The sequence below is a fragment of the Aythya fuligula genome, chromosome 17, assembly GCF_009819795.1.
Source record: "Aythya fuligula isolate bAytFul2 chromosome 17, bAytFul2.pri, whole genome shotgun sequence".
NCBI classification, from domain to species: Eukaryota; Metazoa; Chordata; class Aves; order Anseriformes; family Anatidae; genus Aythya; species Aythya fuligula.
The window spans coordinates 2,308,673-2,329,642 of record NC_045575.1 but is presented as its reverse complement, the minus strand read 5'-3'; the positions used below and the strand labels follow the sequence as shown (position 1 = coordinate 2,329,642).

Sequence of the window (20,970 nt, the reverse complement as noted above, 5' to 3'; positions counted from 1 at the left end):
CTGTGCCCATCTGCTTTGTTAAGCAGGGCCCAAGACACCAGAGTTTTCAGAACAGCTCACCAGCATCTGTCCTGAACGTAGTTATGAACACACAAATCTAAGTGAGTAAACTGGCAAAGTCAACATGCTTCTTTGCAGCAGGACAACGAAAAACAAGCAAACAGAACAACAACAAACATACAAGTAACATGATTTAGGAGACCTCACTGAAAGGGAAATGCTTGAATGCTTAGTTTAATAAAACTAATCTCAAAATCAGCAAAGGAACAAAGAGGCTAAACACATCAGATCTTCCCAAGGAATGAGGCAAACATAGTAATGTTGGAATATCCTTGTTTAAGAGAAGGAGTGCAGATTGGAGACCCAGGTGAGGCTGTTATTTCATAGAAGACACACTGAGGTCTCAGGTACAATGGAGCACACTGGATTCTCACCTTCATAAACGTGAAGAAAAAAGAATAAACGTGGCCAGAAAAATAGGAAACACTAATGATGTATAACGGTCAGCCTGCTGCAAGAACAAGTGTTGTAGACGGTTTTGATCAGATAATGTGGATAACAAACTTCAGAAAGTTTTAAAAAGTTCTCCCAGTTGGAAACAAAGCCTGGATGTTAACACCTGTAAGGTAACTGGAAGAAACTTTGGTCATTTAATCACTCTGATTCAGTCTGTCCTACCATTAAATCAGTATAAAAATGCCTGTGTATGTTACACGGTTACTAACAGGACTAATTAATGAACGTGCACGCTGAGCATTACGAATTGAAAGGACCCACGGCATTTTCAAAAATAAATACTTCAGAAGTTAAAGGAAAGCAGATTATTAGAAAGAAAGTTGCAAAAATATACTAACCGTAGGATTTTACAGTTCACAAGGGGCCATTCCCTACTTTTGTTGTTTGTTTGTTTGTTTGTTTTTTCATACAGCCTTCCGGTGACATTTCTGCACAAATTATATACTTAGTTTACGTTTAGTTCCTTTACTTTACACCACTGCCCTCGGCTTGGTTCTAGCGGGCTCCCCTCAGGGCCTGCCCCCGTCGCCGCCCGCCATGGCGCCCCCTCCCGCCATGCCCCGGGGCGCTGGCTCCGCCATGCCGCGCCGCTCCCATGATGCCCCGCGCTCCCTAGCAACCGCGCCGTTGCTAGGGGCGGCCTAGCGGCGGCCGCCATGATGGTGGCGCTGAGGCCCGGGGCCTTCCTCCTCCTTCTCCTCTTCTTCCTCCTCCTGCCTCCGCCGCTCCGGGCAGAGGAGCCCAGCCCCGAGCCCCCGGCACCACCGGAGGACCGCGCTGCCGCCGGGGAGCGGCTCCGCAGGAGGCCGGCCCCGGTCACGGACGGTGGGTGCGCGGCGGGGCGGGGGCCGCTCAGCACCGGCCTGGGCCTGAGGGAAGCCCCACTCGTGGCCTGGTCCCTCGGCTCCCCTCCGGTCCCCACTGCAGCCTCAGGGGGCTGGGAGAAGCCTGCCCGGCAGCTTCCCGATGTTTGCTCCGCATCCCTGTCAGCAGCACTCCGTTCCTGCCGTGCCTCAGAACCCCCTCAGGAAGGCAGCATCGCCAACCCCCTGCACACTTTTCGGGTGCTGGGCACGCTCATCACGGCACACACAGTCCCACAAGCTGACACTGAGGGCTCAGTGGGTTTGCCTGCCTGCCTGGCACCCTGCTCAGAGCCTCCAGGGCAGAGCCTGACCTCGCAGAGGAGCCCCAAGCTCACCCCACGTGTGTGTGGAGAGCTCTGCACACACACCAAGCTGCGTGCACCAAGCAGTTTGCACTAAGACTCCAAATTCAGTCCTGGCTCTGCAGATATGTAGTGCTGTGACAATATAAATCACTTTTTTTTTTTTTTTTTTTTTTTTTTTCTCATCAGAAAGTGTTGCTCACTGTTTTCTGATTGGCAGGTGTACTTTTATTTAACTTCTGATTTCCCGGTGGTGTTGTCATCAGCTCAATTTCCCTAGATTACTTGCCAAATTAAACATGTCCCAGTGCATGCCTCCTTAGGGAAATGAGACTTATATCCCTGATCTCAGAGATACAGCCTCACAATCTAATCCATGTTTAAACTTCTCTTGTTTACAAGGTGATACAACAATTCCAGCGCTAAACTCAGCTGACAGAACAGTCAGAGCCTCAGAGATTCCAGGAACTGCCTGGATACTGTTCAGACGGTCAGAGAGCATCCAGGAGGCTGTAGAGAAATGGGCAATAGTCAAGCTAAAATAGAAGCTGTAATTTTGAAAATGAGCGTTCTTTTAAAGTCTGTGGAGTGCTGGTCTCAGTTTTCTATGTTCTCTGGTATTAAATCTAGATTTATTATGCAACAGCAAGTCTCGAAAAAGTTCAGTAAAAGTAAAATACAAATACAAAATTCAGAGCATCGGATTTTGGTATGCTCTTCATTATTATTTTTATTTTACTTTGCTCTTAATAGATTTGCTAAGTGGCAGAAAAGGATTTTTAAAAATGACTTAAGAAAATCAGATGAATTTAGATGTAGACTTTTGACTGTTGTCCCAAATAAAGCAAGATGACAAATGGAAGTGTTAGGGAACGTGCTGTAGTGTGCAAAGTTCCAGTCCTAATTCTAATTTAAGTCTTTCCTCCAGTTGCCAAGCTGTGTACTTGTGATCTGTTGGTGGCACAGTGTGATGTAAATTGCTGTTGTGACCCTGACTGCAGTGCAGCAGATTTCAGTCTTTTTACTACGTGTTCAGTTCCTATCGTCACGTAAGTGAATAAGCAGCTATCTGAAATCCAAAATCCTGTTTTATTTGCTGCATGCATTTGTACAGGCTTTGTCTTCTCCTCTTATACATTCCCAGCCCCTCTACGCCCCACCATCCTAACCCATACCTACCCTTCACCAGTCCCTGCAGCACTAAACCCATAAACTTTTGGTTCCCTGCCAGGCAGAGCAGCAAATTGGCCTCCCAGCCCAGTTTCTCATTCCCTTTTTTTCCTAAATTCATGCTTCTTGCTTTTTTCTTGCACTGTCCTATTGTTGTGGGGGGGTTGCTTAGCTGTTAAAGCCTTCTGTTAGGGAATGAATGATGCATCATCAGCCTTTTGTCGATATGATGTCTGGAAGTTGGGAAAGCTGATGCCATGCGACCAGTGTCCCAGCTTGCTGCCTCACTGCTGATCTTTAAAACCAGTAAAATGTAGGTGACATTATATCAATAAAGTAATGCTCACGATGCTTTCCTTGCTATTTACAATTTATTTGAAAACACCTTAACCCAACTCCATCTTCTCAAAAAGGAACGAAGAAAGCTCACTTTAAAATCTTAACGTGAAATCTCTTGGCGACTTCTCAGAACAATAAGTGCAGCTCTTCAACCCACCTTCGGCATAAATTATGCCAATCTGAGTGCTGGGGTTTATTCTCGGTGCTTTGAAATTTGAATTAGCAGTCATCGCAGACTGCCATTTCTTATTGTTCTCGCACACAATGACTACTTCTACCCATTTATAGACATTTATATATATCAGAAAGGTCTAATCAACGCCTCCCTGAATGACAGTTTAATTGTCTTAGGTGACTGTTCCGTCTTTGTCAGCTAGAAAGGCATGAAATGAAGTTGTGGTTTTCCCCCAAAAAGTCTTTTCTGTAAAATGTTCATTTTGCATGAAAATTTCCAGTGACTGCAAGTATTGCGACCTCCGTATTTACATCTAGATTTATTTGCATAATTGTGGTAGTCACTGAAAGGATTTTGGCCGATCACAAGTCAGAGGTTATCTGGTATCTGAAACACTGTGGAAAACGGTCATTTGTTGTAGGATGTGATTCTGCTAACCAGGGTTTGCCTCATAGAAAAACTTAACTCTGTGCTTAAAAGCTCATTTCTAAAAGTCATTTATTTCTCAGTGTCTGCCCTTAACTGCTCTGACTCTGCCTAAGTACCCGTTTCCCATGAAATGCCGTGTTTTTTTAACACGTAGTACACTTCAGGGCATGAACTGGCACATTCATTGTACAGCCTATTGCAGTTCTGGGATGTTGTTGAACCCACTGCACATCCACAAATACTTTTCCTGGACTGAACTGGTTCCTTCACCTTCCTGCTTCTCACACTGCTGCTTCTCATATGTGCATGTCAAGTAGGACCTCACCCCAAAGGTGCACATTATTCTAATAGTCATGAAACTTACCTTTTTCTGGCCTACATGCCATCATTCTACCTTAAAGATCATCCTTCCTGCTTGCACTGTGTAAATAAAAGCGCTTCTGAGCTGCCTAGCCCATGGTGCACCCTTCATTTGTGGTATCTGGATCCCATCCAACCTGCCATCGTAGCTCTAATATTATTGCTGTCAGGCTATTCTCTTCCCTCAGTATGTCTCTTACCTTATTTCTTGTTGCTGCTCAGTTTCCTCTGCTAGATAAAACATGTCGCATAATTCTTTATTATTTAATAATCACTAACGACTCCATATAAAATAAGCCTTCTAAGGAGACACAACTGCTATAAAAATGGTGTTAAAAAATTAATGCTTTTTTGATGCTTCCTCAATACACAAAGATAGCTTTAAAATACGGTCAATACCAACTCCAAATGTATCACGGATTTTTTTATTGCTGTTTGCAGAGGTGATAGCCGCCTTTGTAGCCAGAAAGCTGCCGTATATTCACTTGATGTTAAAGCAAATCCACCTGAAAGGGTATTTCAATTAATTGACCACGTCAATCCCAGTGTTTTCTGCATTCATGCTACAAACTGTAAGTAGTGTTGTTGCCAATGTTAAGCCTTAAGCATTTATTTCTATAATTTCTTTAAGTACCAGAAATAGACAAAAATTAAAAGTAACTAAACCTGTCAGAAAATTGATTATTCTGTGCTTGCAGTCCTTGTGTTGTAGTACTTTTTTTTTTGTGAAACTGTCTCATGCTCTGATTCTTTGTGTTTTCTGTTGGAAGTTTTCTGCCTCTAATGAAGCTTAGTTAAAATTTTTCATCTAGTTTTTCTTTTGACAATTCAGAGGTTGAGAAGTGACATTTTCCTTAAAAAATAAAATTAAAAATTACTGTTTTGTTTTGCTGAGAAAATTTACCAACCCCAATAAATCTCTTAAAAACTGTGATTTTGAAAGAAAGGAACTTACTCTTTCCTTTAGTTTAAGTTTGTGCTGTCATGATCAGGATGAAGTGATGAATTAAGACACTTCCTAGCTTTTCTCTTAAAGAAAAGCTGTGTTTTTATTTTTCTGTCACTGGTTTTGTACCAACTCCCGAGAGAAAAATTGTTACTAAATACTGTTCTGTATCTTTTACCCTAAAAGTCTTCACAATCTTTAACATGCTTTGGCAGATAAACAAGCACTGTACTTTCCTTCCCCTGAAATACCTACTCCTGAAAATTTTGATGAACTGTTTAAAAAGTTTGGAAGTGCTGCTTTCAGTGCTGAACCTGAGAGCTGGACTCTGGACTCAGATGCTCTAAATCCTTCTGATGCAAATGAAACTTACAGATATGAGGTACGTAACTATCTGGTTCAATTAGTATTAAACTGCTTCGTAAAAGACCAAGTGAGCATTATTTGCATTTGCTTGTAAAAAGTTGCAGTTCTTCTGAAAAAGAAAAACTGTATTTTGGTCTTTAAATACAGAAAATTAAAAATAAATGTAACATTTTGTCTTGGCTTACTTCACAAGTGAGCTAGATTTTTAAGATCTGTGAAAAATAAATGGCTGTTTTGCTATTGTAAACAAAAAGCTGTTGGTGGCTTAAGAATTGATGCACAGTGTTACATGATGTTGACAGATGCAGTGGAAATAAGGACTTCTGTTATACAGATTTGTCATTCGTCTAAATGCTCTGCAATAGTCAAAGAACTGAAATACAACTATTAAACATGTCATTTTATTTGGCAGTATGGCATTCCTATACAGACAGTGGATGGATTCCTAAGACTGCCTAGTCCTGTTGTCTCCTCTTGGTGCTCTGATGCGAACCCTGCAGGTTGGAAAATGCATTTGAATTCCAGTTTATTTGCTCTAGAATATTCTGTTCTGACTTGAGCGTAGTCAGTGAACAGTCACATGAGTGTAAGTCAGATAAAGATTTGTGAATTAATATTATTCAAATAGCTGCTGTGTCTATGGATGGTTTCTTAGACATCGATTGGAAGTTGTGTTGCATCTAAATTAAACATTCACAGTTAGATACGTAAATCCCTGGTTGTTACCTCTTGTTGATGGATTGTTTATCCAACAATAAAACATCCTATTTGGCTTAATTGATTTAATAAAATAGTACAAGGGTGACACCATGAGGGTATCGCACAAAGCACGACCTAACTGGACAACCTTTGTAAGATGTCCCTTTGGTAAAATGGCGTTCCTTTCACAGCCTGAATGCAACTCAAGTCAGACTTAAACTCTACAGTTTCTTGAAAAATCTGTAGAGGAAAAAAATAACAACAAAAAGAAAAGACTGCATTTTCCAAGTCCCACTGTTACTATTAAATATAGTATAATAATGATAATGAGCGTAGGAAAACTGAAGTCTTTTGAAAGAAAAGATCTTAATATCTCAGAAATGATATCATAAATCTTGCAGCTATTATTAAGCTTTTAAGAAGTAATAGTTTGTCTCAGTATTTCAGGAGAACCTGAATGTCATTCTTTATCGCTCCTCTAAAACCTTATCTGCAATAGAAATTACATTTCCTCTCACTATTGCATTCATTTGATGTTCTTACATCACTTTTTATTTGTGTTTTCCATAATTGCTCTTTACTTCCCTTCATGAATATTTTGTGACTCTTTTCCAGGGTTTTTAGTAAACCAGGCTACAAAATGCATTAGATCAGTAAGTGTGGGAAAATGTGGCAATATTCAAGCAGTCAGTATGCTGTTTTATATCAACTCCAGCATTTTAGCAGTAAGTATTTTTAGAAACAATCATATAACTTGACTGTCAATATTGCATAGTATTTTGCATCTCCAGAATTACATAATTTATATTTCCTAAATGATAACAATGTTTCATCTGGATGTGTAAATTGGGTATTAGGAAAAAAATATCTTTCTATGCAACAAATTTTTATACAGAAAATCTTTGGAAACGTTTTTACTTCATGCTGAGGTAACAGAAACATTTGCTCTTCTTTGCTTAGCCAACAAAAATAACGGCCTTGTAGATGCAAGCTTGTGTCACTGAGTTAAGAGTGCAATGGCAGCAGTTTTATGCATTTATGCATGTTTGAGTTTTTCTAAGAAGCCTATTACAAGGGTTTGTCATTCTAGCAAGTCTGGGTTTTAAACCTTTGTACTTAACCTGTAAGGCTGAATCCTCTGCAGATACAGCTTTCTTACACACCTCAGTTTTTAATAGTGGCCTTAGCACAGAGGTATCGCACATATGTGATAGGTCTCCCCTACACTTCTCAAGGACTTTCACCTTATATCCCTCTGAGAGCAGACTTATTCTTATCCAACTTACTACCAAATCCAGTCTCTGGCTGTTTTTCAAAGCTAAGCCTACTTTTTCATTCTTTTTTGAACTGGGGGATGATATCTTATTTATACATAAGTCCCCTATGCAGATGTTGAGGAAGACAAAAACAAACAAACAAAAAACCCCACAACAAACACGTATGCAAAATTGAAATTGAGCTATATAATACCTTAACTTAATACATGTAGCTCCAGATAGTTCCAGAAGCTGAAGGTCACAAAGAAACAGCATACTTTCTGCCATTAAAATGTTTTTAATGTATGCAATTATTTACGTTCATTTAATTAGTACCTTATATAAGCTTCCAGTCTCTTCACAGGTTCCCAAGCTATTGATAGTAAGGTAAAGCCCACTAAGTAGTTCACACTCTCACAGGTGGGACCATTCTCCCCATATTTGAGTACATGATTGAAAACAGCAAACGGTTGCTCACAAATCTTAGCTTTTGATCATTCTGCTGTGGAAGAGGTGCATAAAACCCTGCTTCAGAAGGGTGTTGAAAATTTCTATATGCACCCAACATAAGAGTTTTTGGTGGCTGCAGAACCAGAAAAGAAAAGAACATCCATCAGGATAAGCTCCAGGCAGTTGAATGTTTTTAATTAAAAGATTAATTTCCCTTCCTGACTAGAGCAGTACATGACGTGTTACCCACTTGCTGATTGCCAATTACTGTCCTAGCTTAATATAGTGCAGATTTATGTCTGAAATACATTGGACATTGAAGGATCAAGTGCAAGAACTGGAGAAGGTCGAAGAGACACTAAAGCTTTTCTGAAGGCATCTCCCCTTCTGAAAAGGAGCTGAAGATGTCAATAGAAAAGTGATTTAATTTTGGGGGCAGGATGGTCACAGGGCAGAGCAGGGAGCCTTTCCAGTGCCAGCAGGTGGAGCTGCTGGCAAAAGAAATGGCGAAGTATTTCAGCCCAGGGAGGCTTGCTGGTTTGAGCCCCTGGTGAGAGGACTCATACAGGTGTTCCTTTCAGGAAAAAAAAAAAAACATAATTATGAACCCATGCTCACTGCCAGGCCAACTTGAATGATATGAAGGTCTCAGCAGTTGTTGCAGTTCATTCGTGTTCTCTTCCCTGGCGTGTCCAACAGACCCAAGAGGCATTTCAGGTGGTTGGAAACCTCTAGCAAAATACTCATAACCTTGTGATGCTTCATGCTGTGGATAGCATGGTCAAAGTGCAATTTTTGGTCTCTTCCCAAACGTGGAAATCAAGCACTCACTGGGAAGCCACTAAAGTAAAACCTTTAACAAAATGGTGCTCTCTGTTGGTATTTTGTAACCCTGATTGGTGACCTGGGTCTGACATTTCTGCCTTTCCATGAAAATTTGGTGGAAATTTTCCAACAGGGCAACTGCGCATAACCACGCACTATATAACAACATGGGAGGACTTGCTTCTCATTTCTCTCCTTAGAGACCATGAAATTATGGACTCATTACCATCAGAATGAGACAACAAAAGCTCTTCATTTCTTTGGGTATGAACAGCCTGGCAGATTTCCTAAATTGGCAGTCTATGAATAGTTACAAGTGTTTTTGCACAGATCTTTAATAGGAACAGTGTTCTCTGACGTCCTCAATAGGCCAAACAAAATGATACACAGCAGCAGTCATGCCAAACTGAGTTGCCTTTCTCCTTCCTGATGCAAGCAAACTTTTCTAGTATTTCTTAGTTCTGAGTTGCAGAGTGTCAAGGGGAATTACTAGATTTGTCTTGTACTTACTGAATGCCCTGCATATTTGTTGGGAGTGTATCAAAGCTAGGCCTGGTACAAAACTGATGGCAGTCACTACAAAATTTTCCCATTACTGTGAGGGGAAGAAGTTTGGACTGTTAAGATTTTGCATGATAGCCCCAAATAGCAGTTATTTTCACACTGTCTGAATACTGTAGTGTATATCCAGTGACTTTCACTATGCAAAACTCATTGTAATGGTAGAGAGTTAAACAGGCAAAGTAATTAAGCCTTAACTGCTACTTGTAATAGTTCATACCTTTGCTATTGTTTGAAATTGTTCTTTTATTGTCCTCTAGGTGCCCAAATCAAGTCAGATGGTAAGTATCTGTCTAACTTAGTTGGAACAGCTGGGGGTAAAATTCTTGTTCTATTATAGTCAGTGGGAGTTTTTCACTGACTTCATCGGAACAGTGACCTTAGCCTTAATCTTTACATCAAAAAATAAAGTGAAAATCCCCTATACAGGTCTTAGGGCACAATTGCTGCATTTTCAAATCAGTAATGATACTGAGCAACTCCAAGATAATATGCTACCAGCAAGATAATATGCTATCTGCAGACACTTAAGCCTGACGCATTGCCCCCATATACAACTCTATTAGCTAATTTTAGTTGCTTAAAAATAGAATCTTTTGTTGTAGAAACTTCAGCGATACATGTAACATAGCAGTTGCTCAAAGGATTTTTAACTGCTGTCCCTGCAGAACAGTCACAAATAAAATGATACAGGAAAAGACAAAAATAATTAAACATAATACTCAGAAATTACATGAATTTGTTTTTCAGGTTAATATTACTGTGCAGTCTGTAGTCATTCAGTCTCTGAATGGAATGCGGACTTTACTTAACAGTAAGGATGTCCTCAGGCACCCCATGATTTTGGATGAACTGTGCATGAATGTCGTTCTTGGGGTGGGTACAACATTTCTTTTTCTCCCTTTTGTTTAATGGAAAGCATGTGTGCATCAAATCACTTCTGATTCACAAATTTCAAAGACATGAGAGAGGCCTTGCAGTTTCCATATATTGTGACATCTCCAAAGCAAACATTCACAGGGGAAACACTGACTTTGGGATAAAAGAATGTGTTTTGCAACCAAATAATAACTATATACAACATAATGTGCAGAGGATGAAATCCTTTACTATTACTGCTCTATGGATATGACATAACAGACAATGAGTTAGAATCTACATTATGCTTGGGAGAAGATGACAAGGCACAGAGGTGGCAGAGACAGAGGAGAACACAGTGCAAAGTATCTCATCTTTTATCTTAAGTAGATGAACGTTAGGATTCTACCTGGAAGAAGTCAGTTTTGAAGAGGCTCCAACCTTAGATCTGCTTTTGACCACTGCTAATCTGCAGCTTGATTTGGTAACAGTCATGTCCTCTACACGTAAATGTGCCAACACGGCTACTAACTTCTGTGCAAGTGTTGTCATGATCAGACCACAGCTTTTTTTGTGGTCTTGAAACTGTCTCCCTCCGCAGGCAGGCAATGACTTGCAAAATAGAGTAAATAAACAGTATTTCCAATCCATGCTTCTTAAAGCTCCTCCTGTTCAATTCCTCTGGTTTTCTGGGCCCATCCTTATTGCAGCTGAGGATACAGTACATCTCTACAATGCCTTCGAGTGTCTCTCAAGCAAGGAAGAAAGAAAACAATACTTACATAGTTTTAAATTCCTTTATTCTAGTTTCATACTCTTATCTACTTGTTCTAATTAATATCTAAAATGTTTAATTTTCAGGTGAGTTATCATATTACATACACAGATGCAGGAGAAATAATAGAAGCAGCTGCTTCTTTTGTCTTGGGGGCAATTAACAAAGAAGCACTTTCAGTACAACAGAGCTTTGAAATCAGCTTTACTCAGGTAACTGCTAGAGATGTTATGGATGACTTGTTGAAAGACATTTAATTACAAAACTTATTAAACTTGAATCAGAACAATTGTTAGCAGCAAGGTAAAATGTAACTTGCCTTGGCTACATCAATGAGGCAGCATTTCAGAACTGGGCATTAAAGGCCTCCAAAGTTATTTTTACACTTTTAGAAGAGTCATCTTGTGATTCTGCACAAGTGCATCCAGTAAAAGCAAAGCCTGCCCCAGTATTAGAGAACTGCTGCAATCTTACAGAGGTTTTCCTCCTGTCATTATTCAAGACAGTTAATAACCCTAAGATAACTGTGATATTTCTGTGTTTTCCAAGCGTTTCAGTACAGGATAAGAACTAATACTGTAAATCTGTGTTGCAGGTAAATACAAAGCCAGTTCCTCTCAGTGGCAACCCTGGTTATGTTGCTGGACTGCCTGTAAGAGCAGGTTTCAAGCCACAGAAATATCCTTTCCCCATTGCAGTTTTGCTTTCATCACTTGTTGTGGTCTATCTTCACAAAGACTTTCTAGCATGGACATCTATAAATTTTATCTGTTCTTTACAAAAAAAGCTTTTTGGCTGTGAAGTAGATTTTGACCTTCATTATGCACTCTAGTGCTTCTTCACATTGTAAGAGGAGCCCTCAGCTATTATAGCATTTTCAGATACATTTTCAGATATATTTTAAGGATCTGACTATGGATTCTTTCTTCATGATACACATCAAGTAGTGAATTTCCCTTTAACTGTGCGTTACATCTGGCATCATTCAGAGTACCAACGCATATGGTCAACTCACCATTCTGCAAAGTACATCCAACCAGGACTGCCTCACAGCACAGGGGGGCAGAACCCCGGTGCTGTTTGGTTACAACATGATATCAGGCTGTAAGTTACGGTAAGAGGACTTTTTTTTTTTTCTTCTCTTGATTCAGTGCTTTTAGCCCCATTAGGATCTGTTCAGATCCTGGGACATTCATACAGCTGTAGGAGTACTTAATTATAAGAAACGTCATTTAATTAACAGTGTTCTTTCTCTTGAAAAGATTGTGTACATTAGCAACTGTAGCCAGAAAGTCTGAACAGTGCGTGACAGCAAGGAGGAATTACTACTGTGCCAAACCAATGGATTTTGCTTTAACTTTTTTTTTTTTTTTTTTCCTCCTGGAAGAATTACAGCAGCTGTGAAATGCCAGCCCTTGACTCAGGCCCTCCTAGATTTACTGAAGGGACAAAGCTTTCCTGAATACGTGGCCTCATTTGGAAATTCTCAAGCTGAGAATGTGCATGACTGGGTGCCAATAATTCACCTCCAAAACTCAGAACAGGTGAATGTTAACTCTCCTCCCCTCTCCATCACTCTTACTGTCCTCTCTCCTAGGATCTGTACATCTACTGCACGATCAGCTTGGGCTTCTCAGACCTACAGGAAAAAAATGTAGAAACAAACTGGGGGACAATCCTCCTGCAGTAATCAAAAGTGAGGAATTTTACTATTGCTGTAGAGGGAGAGTTGAAGTGCTGGTTAGAGTAAGCTGAATACCCCTTACATGACAGCTTGCGTAGAGGTTTCCTGCATGTTTTTGCAGCTAAACAGCAAATGATTTCTGTAAACAGAAAGTTGACAGTTCAAAAAGAAGTATCTAAACATATTTAAGGTTGTAGGCTTCAAGATTGTCTTGGCGGAGTTAAAGGTATTCTCCTGTCCCAACGGCATTACTGAAATTCATCTCTTTTAGAGAAGCCTTCCTGCTAAAACGAGCCAGCTCAGCCCCGTCACTAAGAGCCAAAGTCCTGAGCTCCTAGTGTAGAACAATCCTGCCTCACGTGCAGTTACAGTCAGTTGGTCGCCTATGGTGAAACTTCAGGGACACCCCAGGGCCAAGGCTGTAAACGCGTGCGCTGCCTTCAGAGGCAGTGGCTTAGGAGCTCTGGTAACCTCCTGGAGTAGGCTTTCTGGGGGCATTCTGCCAATTTAATAAGATGAATAAGTAATGCGGTTACTCCTGTACAAGTCAGACAATGAGAGAATTTATAACACTTTTCAGAGCTCCTGCCAAATACCAGTATCACTTGAAATAGAAGTGAAGTGGACTAAATACGGATCCCTCGTCAATCCACAAGCCAGAATAGTAAACGTTACAGCAACAACCACTACCACCACACTGAAGCAGGTATGTAAATAAATTACAAGATTCAAGATAAAAAGAATGGCTTGTTTTGCTGAGCTATCAGCTGTGCAACCGTGACCCAGTTAATCTCTTTATCTAAAAGTAACACTTCATATTAGAATAGATTGTACCTAACAGTTTCTGTTGCAATTCGAACACAACTGTGGGCTGTTAGCCAAAACATAATTCTCAATAAAATTTATATATCACTTGTGAAAAGAAATGTGGAACTATACATTAAAAAAATCTTATTACCAATAACAACAAATAAAATATGACCCAGTTTCAACAAAGCAGTCACACAAAAAGAAGAGTGAAGCTAATGCCCATTTCTGTTTTCATTGCAGCTTCCCTCAGGAAGGGAAAGGACTATTCCTATACTAAGCTCTGTTGTCTTCACGGATATTTCTTCACCTGCAGAGCCAGGCTATAAAGCTTGGCCCACCATTAATGCCAAATTACCTTTTGATTTTTTCTTTCCATTTGTCTAAGGTAAGTGTCCATGAAGAAAAAAAAAAAAAAAAAAAAAAACAAAACCAAAAAAAGCTGCATTTCTGCTTTTTCTGATTTTTAATCCGTTTTTTAAAGAAGCAAGGTTTATCCAGTCACTGTGTTGGCCCATCAGTTTCTTCCAAATTATAGGCACGCTGGGTCAAAAATGGCCAAGAGAGAAAGGGTAAGAACTTGCAAGGGTTCTCAAAAGCTTCTGGGGAGGGGAGAAGAGGGGAGGACAACAACAACAAAAAGAAGGAATTAGTAGAAAGTTCCCAAATTATGCTTCTGCTGAGAGGAAGAAGGTTGCAGGATGACCTGATGGTGGCTGCAGGCTGGCCAGTCGGTGCACATACAGCCGTCAGCCTCCCATCACGCTGGGTGCTCTGACCTAGTGCCAGTCCAAGCTACCTGCACGCAGGCAGAAGGGGGAAGAGCGCAGGGACACAGCACAGCTCCGTAGGAAGCGAGGCTTCATTATTCTGCAAACAGCACAGCTAAATTGTTAATTAAAGTAATCATGTGCTATTAGATAAGGCCTCCGCTTTATCTATTTCCATAGATGAATAAGCCACATATTTCTAGCTATTTTCCCCAAACCACTAATTAATTGCCTTTCTTTTAAAAATCTGAACAGTTAAGTGATGCTTTCAGAAGAGCTCAGTGACCCTTCCAGCTGGCACTGGCTGGAATCAATTGGAGCTGCCTGCTACAGTCAACACCTTTTGAAATCCCCACTCACTGAATCTCACTCTTCAACTCTAAAACTTTCTAGTACCTGGAAAAGTTCACATTGTGTTCAAATATCAGCCCAGTCCTTTAGAATTTGTTTCCTAATTTATTTTTTTGTCTGGAATCTTAACTGTTCCCAGCAGTCTACTTACCTACATCTGTTCTTACATATTCTAATTCTTTTAATGTGTTGATTTATGAGCTGTGGAAGGAGATGACTTTGTAGCTCAGCAGGCTGCAGATGAACACACAAATGGAAAAAGAAATAATACAGTATCAAAATTCAGATCTGCTGTTGAGAATCAAGCATTGTTTGACGTAAGATGGCATGCGTTTGCCTCTATTTTGGTGCTGATTTGACTGTCAGCTAAAGGAGTGGTCTGTTGGTATTTTTGGAAATGAACGTTTTATAAATAATGAAGTGGCAGAAGCATCAACAGAAATGAGGAAACTACCAACAACATGAAACGAATGGCTGGCAAAGAAGAGATGTAGCGATGAACAGGCAGCTGGTGGAGAAGCGACCTTTTAAGTCCGGATTCATATCATGTGTACTACAAGTTTCTACAAGATGTTACAAAGAACCTTATCACACGCACACACAAAAAAGGAACTACTTGAAATGAGTGGTACTTCCTAGATGTATAGCTTGTAAAGATGTGTCTTTATTAAATTATTTTGCATTTTTTACTGTACAACTGTACAAAAAAAGGTCTTATGAAATCACTGTTTACTGGGAGTGTGTGTGTTTAATTTTCCAGTAAAGCTGTTTTTGCAATCCCAACATCTAATCAAAGCGTGGTCAGATAGAAAACATTTATAGACAGTGCTGTACAAGAGAAAGCAAGCAGATAGGAAAACCTTTCAGGTCAAACTGGTATGTTTCTGTTTCAACACTGCACTCGCAGACTTCCCTGCCTTGGAAAACCGGCCTATTTTTGTGCACTGGTGAGTCCGTGCTGTTTTAGTATCTTGTTAAGCCTCTCGATTTCTCGCTCCTGTTGGAGACAAAAGTTTTAACATTAATATAGTTCTGACCTTAAAATCGTTTCCCAAGTTCCCACAGATCTTCGCATTGCTGAAGCGTGTTTCACTGCAGCAAAACAGGACAACCTGGCTAAAGTAGGACAGAGGTAGCCGTCATTCCTTTGCAACAGAAGCAGCTGAGGGAAGCACAGGCAGGCCAGGCAAGGCTGCGGTTCCTCGGCCTGGCTTACCCCACAACTTGCTGATGAGGAAACCAAGCTGAGAGCAACAAGCTTGCAAAAGGATCTCAGGTCAGCTTGTCCTTAAGAGCAGCTGGCAGGTAAATTGTGGTTAAATTAAAAGCGTTTTCTTACCTTCTCTGCACAGCTGTGCTCCAGTTGTTCCACCTTTGTCACAAGTTTCAGGTTTGCTTGCTTTAGCTTGGACACTTGTTGTTCAGAGCGGGTCTTTACGGATAAAATTATACCTGTGAGACAATTCCCAGAGGATTCATTTTACAATGTAGAACTAGCAGGAGGTTAGCGGTACACAGGGTCTGTGCTCAAGGAGTTAACCTTGTTCCTTTCGAGCTCTCATTCTGTTTTCTTTAAATCACCTTTCCCAAGTGCTTTCCTTAATGAGGAGGTTTTTAAATTAGCCACCCCAGGGATTCGGATACCGATACCCTGCTGGGAAGAGGCAGTCTGGCCTCAGAGCTGAATTAATCACTCAAACTGTCATTCAAACCCTGAATCTGAATTTTCTCCCTTGGTAGAGCCAGGGGGGATGTAACCGGCGGCTTTGTTGCAGCAAGGGGCCGCGTTTTGGCAGGTTTCACGTAGCGGGGACCTGCTCCAACAGCAGAGCACGGCTCAGCGAAGGGCTGAGGCTCCACGGGGGGCACGGGGACATCGCACCCCTCCAACCCGCTCCTCACCGGGCCCCTACGGCTTTGGCTTCACCTTGTGCAGCTCTGCAGCAAGGGCAATGCAGCTTCACTGCGGTGGAGGTGTCACTTTCTCTCCCGCCTTACTGCTAGGTTATGACACGTGAACTCGACTCCCACAGTGAAAGCAATTTCTTCCCACCCTTTTCTGAGGGGGGGAAAAAAAAAATCACTTGGAAAGAGCATCAAGAACAGCGCGTTCCTCCTACCTGACAGCTCTCCTCTGGCTGTTTACAGAACAACACGCGTTAAAGCGGGCACCAGAAGGAAACACCTGCCTGGGTTTCCAGTGCCACAGGCAGCAGGCCTGCAGGTTGGGGGCTCATTTCTCCAAAGAAAGGGCTCAGGGCTATACTTGGGCTGCGCTTTTATGCAGGAATTAGGGATAATCTCATAGCCACATTATTTTTTTAACCCCCCCAAGCAACTTTTCATAGAAGGTAAGGCACGGTTCCAGCTACAGTAAATTCAGAAGTGTCTGAATTCACAACTATCCACAACCATTCCCAATTACAACAGCAAAGCCTGATTTGGGGACATTTTGTATTCCTATCATTACAGAGCTCTTTGAATCCAAGCGAGGAAGACCCGGAGTAAGATCAGGACGTTCCCTCCAGCATCCCTGGGGGGGATGACAGCCGCAGCAGAACGTCAGAGCGCTCCAACCCACGCTCTGCCACAGAAGTTCACCTTGCTCCCCGTTCAAACACAGCCAAGAGGCTCCTACGACGCAAAGGCACGGTGTGCGTCATCCCCCTTCCGGAGGGAGCGATGCAGGAACGGCGTCTGGGTGCTCGTAGGGGAACGTACTGCTGGGTTCGAGCAGGGGCTCTCCGCGAGCCCGTCACCGAGGCATCACGCCCACGCAAGCAGCAGGTTGCTGCTGCTCCGGAGAAGTCACAGCCCCACCGAGGCCATGCTCCAGCAATGAAAAACACACAAGGAAAACCCGGAGTTCGCTGGGAGAACTGAGCCCTGCTCTCTTCTTTTGAGAGGGGAATGGAAAGGTGAGCCCAGGTAATTCAGACAGACCCAGCCCACGCGCCCCAGCCGCCGCCGCGTGCCTACCGTTGATGATCCTGGCCACGCGCCACAGCCGCAGCAGGATCAGGAGCCCGACAGCTTCAAACTCGTGCTCCCGGAAGAGGAGGACGATGTCGAGGATGAACGACACGATGACGACGACGCCGTCCAGCACTTCGAACTTGTGGTGGAAGAACTCCCGGCCGTAGACGAAGATTTTAAAGCCCACCTCAACCAGGAAGATGGTTAAAATGGAAAGGGAGAGGTAGTGAAAGACCTGGGAAAAGAGAGCACAGGTTTAGGGCTAGGAACCCCTTCCCACCTGCCTGTGAGCAGGGCAGGCTGGAAGCACCTCTCCAGGGCCCCCCAGCAGGCTTTGGACCACCAAAAAGAGGGAAATAACAGCTCCCATCGGCTCTTCCTTGCACTTTACCCTTGGGGCTATGTGATGTTTGTCCGGGTGGATGACCTTCAAGTCCATAAGCAATTCCCCGAGGACCAGCAAGGCGTCCACAATGACCAAGCAGACAATAACGATCTGTTGGCAAAGAACTGACATGAATCCCTCCTGGCAACGATGAGCCAACTGCCTCCAGCAAAACATCCCCAAAAGACCCCCCTCGCCCTGCATGTGTCTGCCCAGGGGACCTGGCTGGACCCTGCCCTGTGTCCCTGTGCCGCCACGAGGCTTGTTGCCGCTCAGGGGACATCTGCACTCACTCCAGTGCATGGCACTCATGAGCTCAGCACCATTCCCAGCCCTTGGCCTCACGCTGTATCGGTTCTGCTCTCATGGGCACCTTTGGGCCAAGCCTCACCCTCATTTCCCTTTTCCCTGGGCTTGTTCTGCCTCACCTGAAACCTGTGAGAGCTGAAGAGCTTCTTCATCACATCCTGGAAGGAGACCTGGCTCCGGGAGGGCTCCAGTTTGATCTCCGAGTCCGTCTGCTTCCCCCCATGCTCCTCTTCCTCCTCCTCCCATTTCTGATAGTCGTTGCTCCACTGCACGGGGTCGTCCCCCACCACCGTGAAGTGCTTCAGGTACCTGGACATGGCTCGGGCTCAAGCGGGCATCCCCCTGCCGGCACCTGCAGGACGAGAGCGGAGCCTCAGCTCCCTGGGGACAGTGGGGCTGGCAGGGGACACGAGATGTCCCCCGCGCCACCGCAGTGTGCGTGACAAGACAGTGTGACACTTGGCTGAGAAGACGAAGTCCGTGGACCAGCCCTGCTGACGGGAAGTTGCTACACGGTGCTCGCTTTGCATCACCTCCCACGGCGCGAGCCTCCGCCGCCCTCCCCGGGGTGCCGAGCGCTGCAGCGCTTCCTCAGCAGCTATTTGCAAACATCCCCAAAAACATCAATTGCAGGACAAAAACGCTGGCCCTGAGCTCGCGTCTCGTGATGCGAGAGGAGGCGGCTGCCGATTTTCTGTCGGAAGGAGCCGGCGCGTTTGTGTTAGACGTGGATCGACAGAGGCTGGAGGACGGAGGCTGGAGGTTTCCTGGCCTCCGTTTGCTTCCTCAGCCCCCGCGCTGCTGTTTGCAGCAGCCCCACGGCAAACAAACCCAGAGCCACCACCCCGCACCAAGCAGCTTCCATTTCCCTTCCTTAACGTCGCAGCCCCCACCCCAAACCCGCAGACGATTCAGCTGCAGCTCGGTGCTGAGAACGGCTGCGGGCGAGGCTCCATCTGCACCCACGCTCCCCTTCCACAGCCCCGCTGCCTTCTCCCTTCCTCTTCTGGGCAACCCGGCCACAAAACCTGCCCCAAAACCACTCCTGATGCCAGCAGAGAACCACGGCCCCATCCCGGCTCTCCCAGCACCGCTGAGCCGAGGCCGCCCCCGCTCCTCACTGCTCCTTCCCGGGCCCCCGCCGCCCCCTGCCCGGGCCCCGCTCCCCCCGTGCCGACATTTTGCTGTTTGCGCAGCTTTTTCCCCAGCTGGGCTCCAACGTGTCCGTTAGCGGGAGCTGCCAGAACAGGAGACGCCGGCTGGATGGCAGCTTCGTTATTTTTTTAAAGGAAAAAATCTGGGTTTGGTCAGTCCCGCACTGGTTTTGCGAGAAGCCGCCGTTCAGGGCGGGCGTGGAAGGGGAGCCTGGGAGCAGAGCTCAGCCAGCGGTGAAGGTCCCGGCATCGGAAGGATTACAGAGGTGGAAGGCTGAGAAATTAGGCCACGATTAACCCGTCCCTGTTAACAGGTTCGTGTTCCAGCACAGGGCTTCCTATTTAGGGATCCCCTCCTTCTTTCAGACACGAGCTGTTTTGGGAAGTGCGCTGAGAAAACTCGGCTGAAAAAAGGATCGGGGAGCTCTGTGCTGCGAGAAGCCTGAAACATTTCCTGAAACCTTTCCAGTCCTTCCCTCCCAAAGGGCTGGCTCTTTGTTTTTACACTTTTAAAGCCTAAAGATCCCCATACCTTGGAAGGGATTTTCTCCTGGAAAACTACCTAAAACTTTTCCTGGAACAGGAAAGTTTTCTCGCTTCCAGCACTGAATCCCACCCACGTGCTCCTCCCGGGGGATGTGCGTGGGCAATGCCCACACGGAGCCCACGAGCCCTGACCCCAAAACCTTCCCCCAAGCACCTACTTGCAGAGCTCAGCCGGACGCGGGCAGCGCAGGACAGCAGAGGAGCAAGGCTGCAGCAGGGCAGGGAGGAGGAGCTTTGTGCTGGGAGTTTCCAGCTCATTTAGGCGTTTTGGCCTCAGCTGACTCCCGAAAACACCAACACCATCAGCTAGTGGGAAAAGGCAACGGCTCCGGCCTGGAATTACAAACTGCAGACCTCCCTCCCGAGAGCTCGGCGGGCCCAAGCGTATTTTTTAAGGAGCACACAGCCAGCTGCTGCTCCCCACGAGCTGAAGCAACTACAGGGGTGATCACAGACCTGAAGCCAGAGCTTAAATAAATAAATAACCCAGAAATTGGTATGCTTACAAAGAGCTCCGGGGGCTGCACTGGAGGCCCGTCGATGCCGGAGGAGATGCTGCTGGTGGAAGCTGAGGCAAGGACCCAGCTGGTGCCCATGCGCAGTGGCTTTTGCTGAAGGCAGTCACTTGAATAAATGTTGAGCTTCTTTACTGTTTCTCACGCCTCCTCTTAGAGTAACAGAATGACTTTTCGGGAGGTTAATCGCAGTTATGAGCCTCTCAGTGCTGGGATTGCTGGTGTCAGGGCGCTGTGCCCCTGCTACAGAAAGCCCAAGGCCATGCCCCGAGGCAGGAGGCTGGTACCAGCCCCAGGGCAGCTGCGTCCCAGCACCTCCAGGGCCCTGCAGCTGGGTGTCAGCCCCGGCCACTTGCAAAGGGAAGGGGGATAGAAAGCAGCCAGGGGAATGAGGAAGCGGTTGGACTGCATCTTAAAAGGAAAAAGCTTTCTTAAACTTAAAAGCAAATGCACATGAAAATATGATTCCAGAAAGCTGCTTGAAAATATTTTCTGAGGATGAGGTGCAAGTCTCTCTTTACAACAGAAATGGGGTGGGCTTTTTTTTTTTTTGCTTTTTTTTTTTTTTCCAACCAGAGCA

General features: G+C 44.3%; 2 protein-coding genes across 2 annotated transcripts; one reads left to right on the top strand and one right to left on the bottom strand.

The window, feature by feature from the left end:
• Positions 1 to 1,155: 1,155 nt before the first annotated feature.
• Positions 1,156 to 14,470, top strand: TCTN1 (tectonic family member 1). Its single transcript, XM_032198762.1, has 15 exons — positions 1,156 to 1,341; positions 2,613 to 2,733; positions 4,599 to 4,729; positions 5,319 to 5,485; positions 5,882 to 5,969; positions 6,784 to 6,893; positions 9,521 to 9,541; positions 10,011 to 10,136; positions 10,980 to 11,105; positions 11,489 to 11,571; positions 11,867 to 12,007; positions 12,281 to 12,437; positions 13,158 to 13,283; positions 13,628 to 13,772; positions 14,410 to 14,470. The coding sequence occupies exons 1-14, from the start codon at positions 1,173 to 1,175 to the stop codon at positions 13,769 to 13,771; spliced, it is 1,710 nt and encodes a 569-aa protein (XP_032054653.1). The 5' UTR covers positions 1,156 to 1,172; the 3' UTR covers position 13,772; positions 14,410 to 14,470.
• Positions 14,471 to 15,273: 803 nt separating this feature from the next.
• Positions 15,274 to 20,071, bottom strand: HVCN1 (hydrogen voltage gated channel 1). The gene is made up of 6 exons (XM_032198764.1): positions 20,034 to 20,071; positions 18,295 to 18,527; positions 17,873 to 17,977; positions 17,485 to 17,716; positions 15,845 to 15,957; positions 15,274 to 15,502 (listed from the first exon to the last, which is right to left on the bottom strand). Exons 2-6 carry the CDS (start codon positions 18,490 to 18,492, stop codon positions 15,437 to 15,439), a joined length of 714 nt encoding a protein of 237 aa, XP_032054655.1. The 5' UTR covers positions 18,493 to 18,527; positions 20,034 to 20,071; the 3' UTR covers positions 15,274 to 15,436.
• Between the last annotated feature and the right edge of the window lie 899 nt (positions 20,072 to 20,970).

Coding starts and splice junctions, on each gene's coding strand:
- TCTN1 (XM_032198762.1), top strand. CDS start 1,173: ATGATGGTGGCGCTGAGGCCCGGGGCCTTCCTCCTCCTTCTCCTCTTC. Junction 1,342..2,612: donor GCCGGCCCCGGTCACGGACG/GTGGGTGCGCGG, acceptor TCTTTCCTCCAG/TTGCCAAGCTGTGTACTTGT. Junction 11,106..11,488: donor TTGAAATCAGCTTTACTCAG/GTAACTGCTAGA, acceptor TCTGTGTTGCAG/GTAAATACAAAGCCAGTTCC.
- HVCN1 (XM_032198764.1), bottom strand. CDS start 18,492: ATGTCCAGGTACCTGAAGCACTTCACGGTGGTGGGGGACGACCCCGTG. Junction 17,717..17,872: donor AACATCACATAGCCCCAAGG/GTAAAGTGCAAG, acceptor CTCTTTTCCCAG/GTCTTTCACTACCTCTCCCT. Junction 15,958..17,484: donor CGTGGCCAGGATCATCAACG/GTAGGCACGCGG, acceptor ATTGTCTCACAG/GTATAATTTTATCCGTAAAG.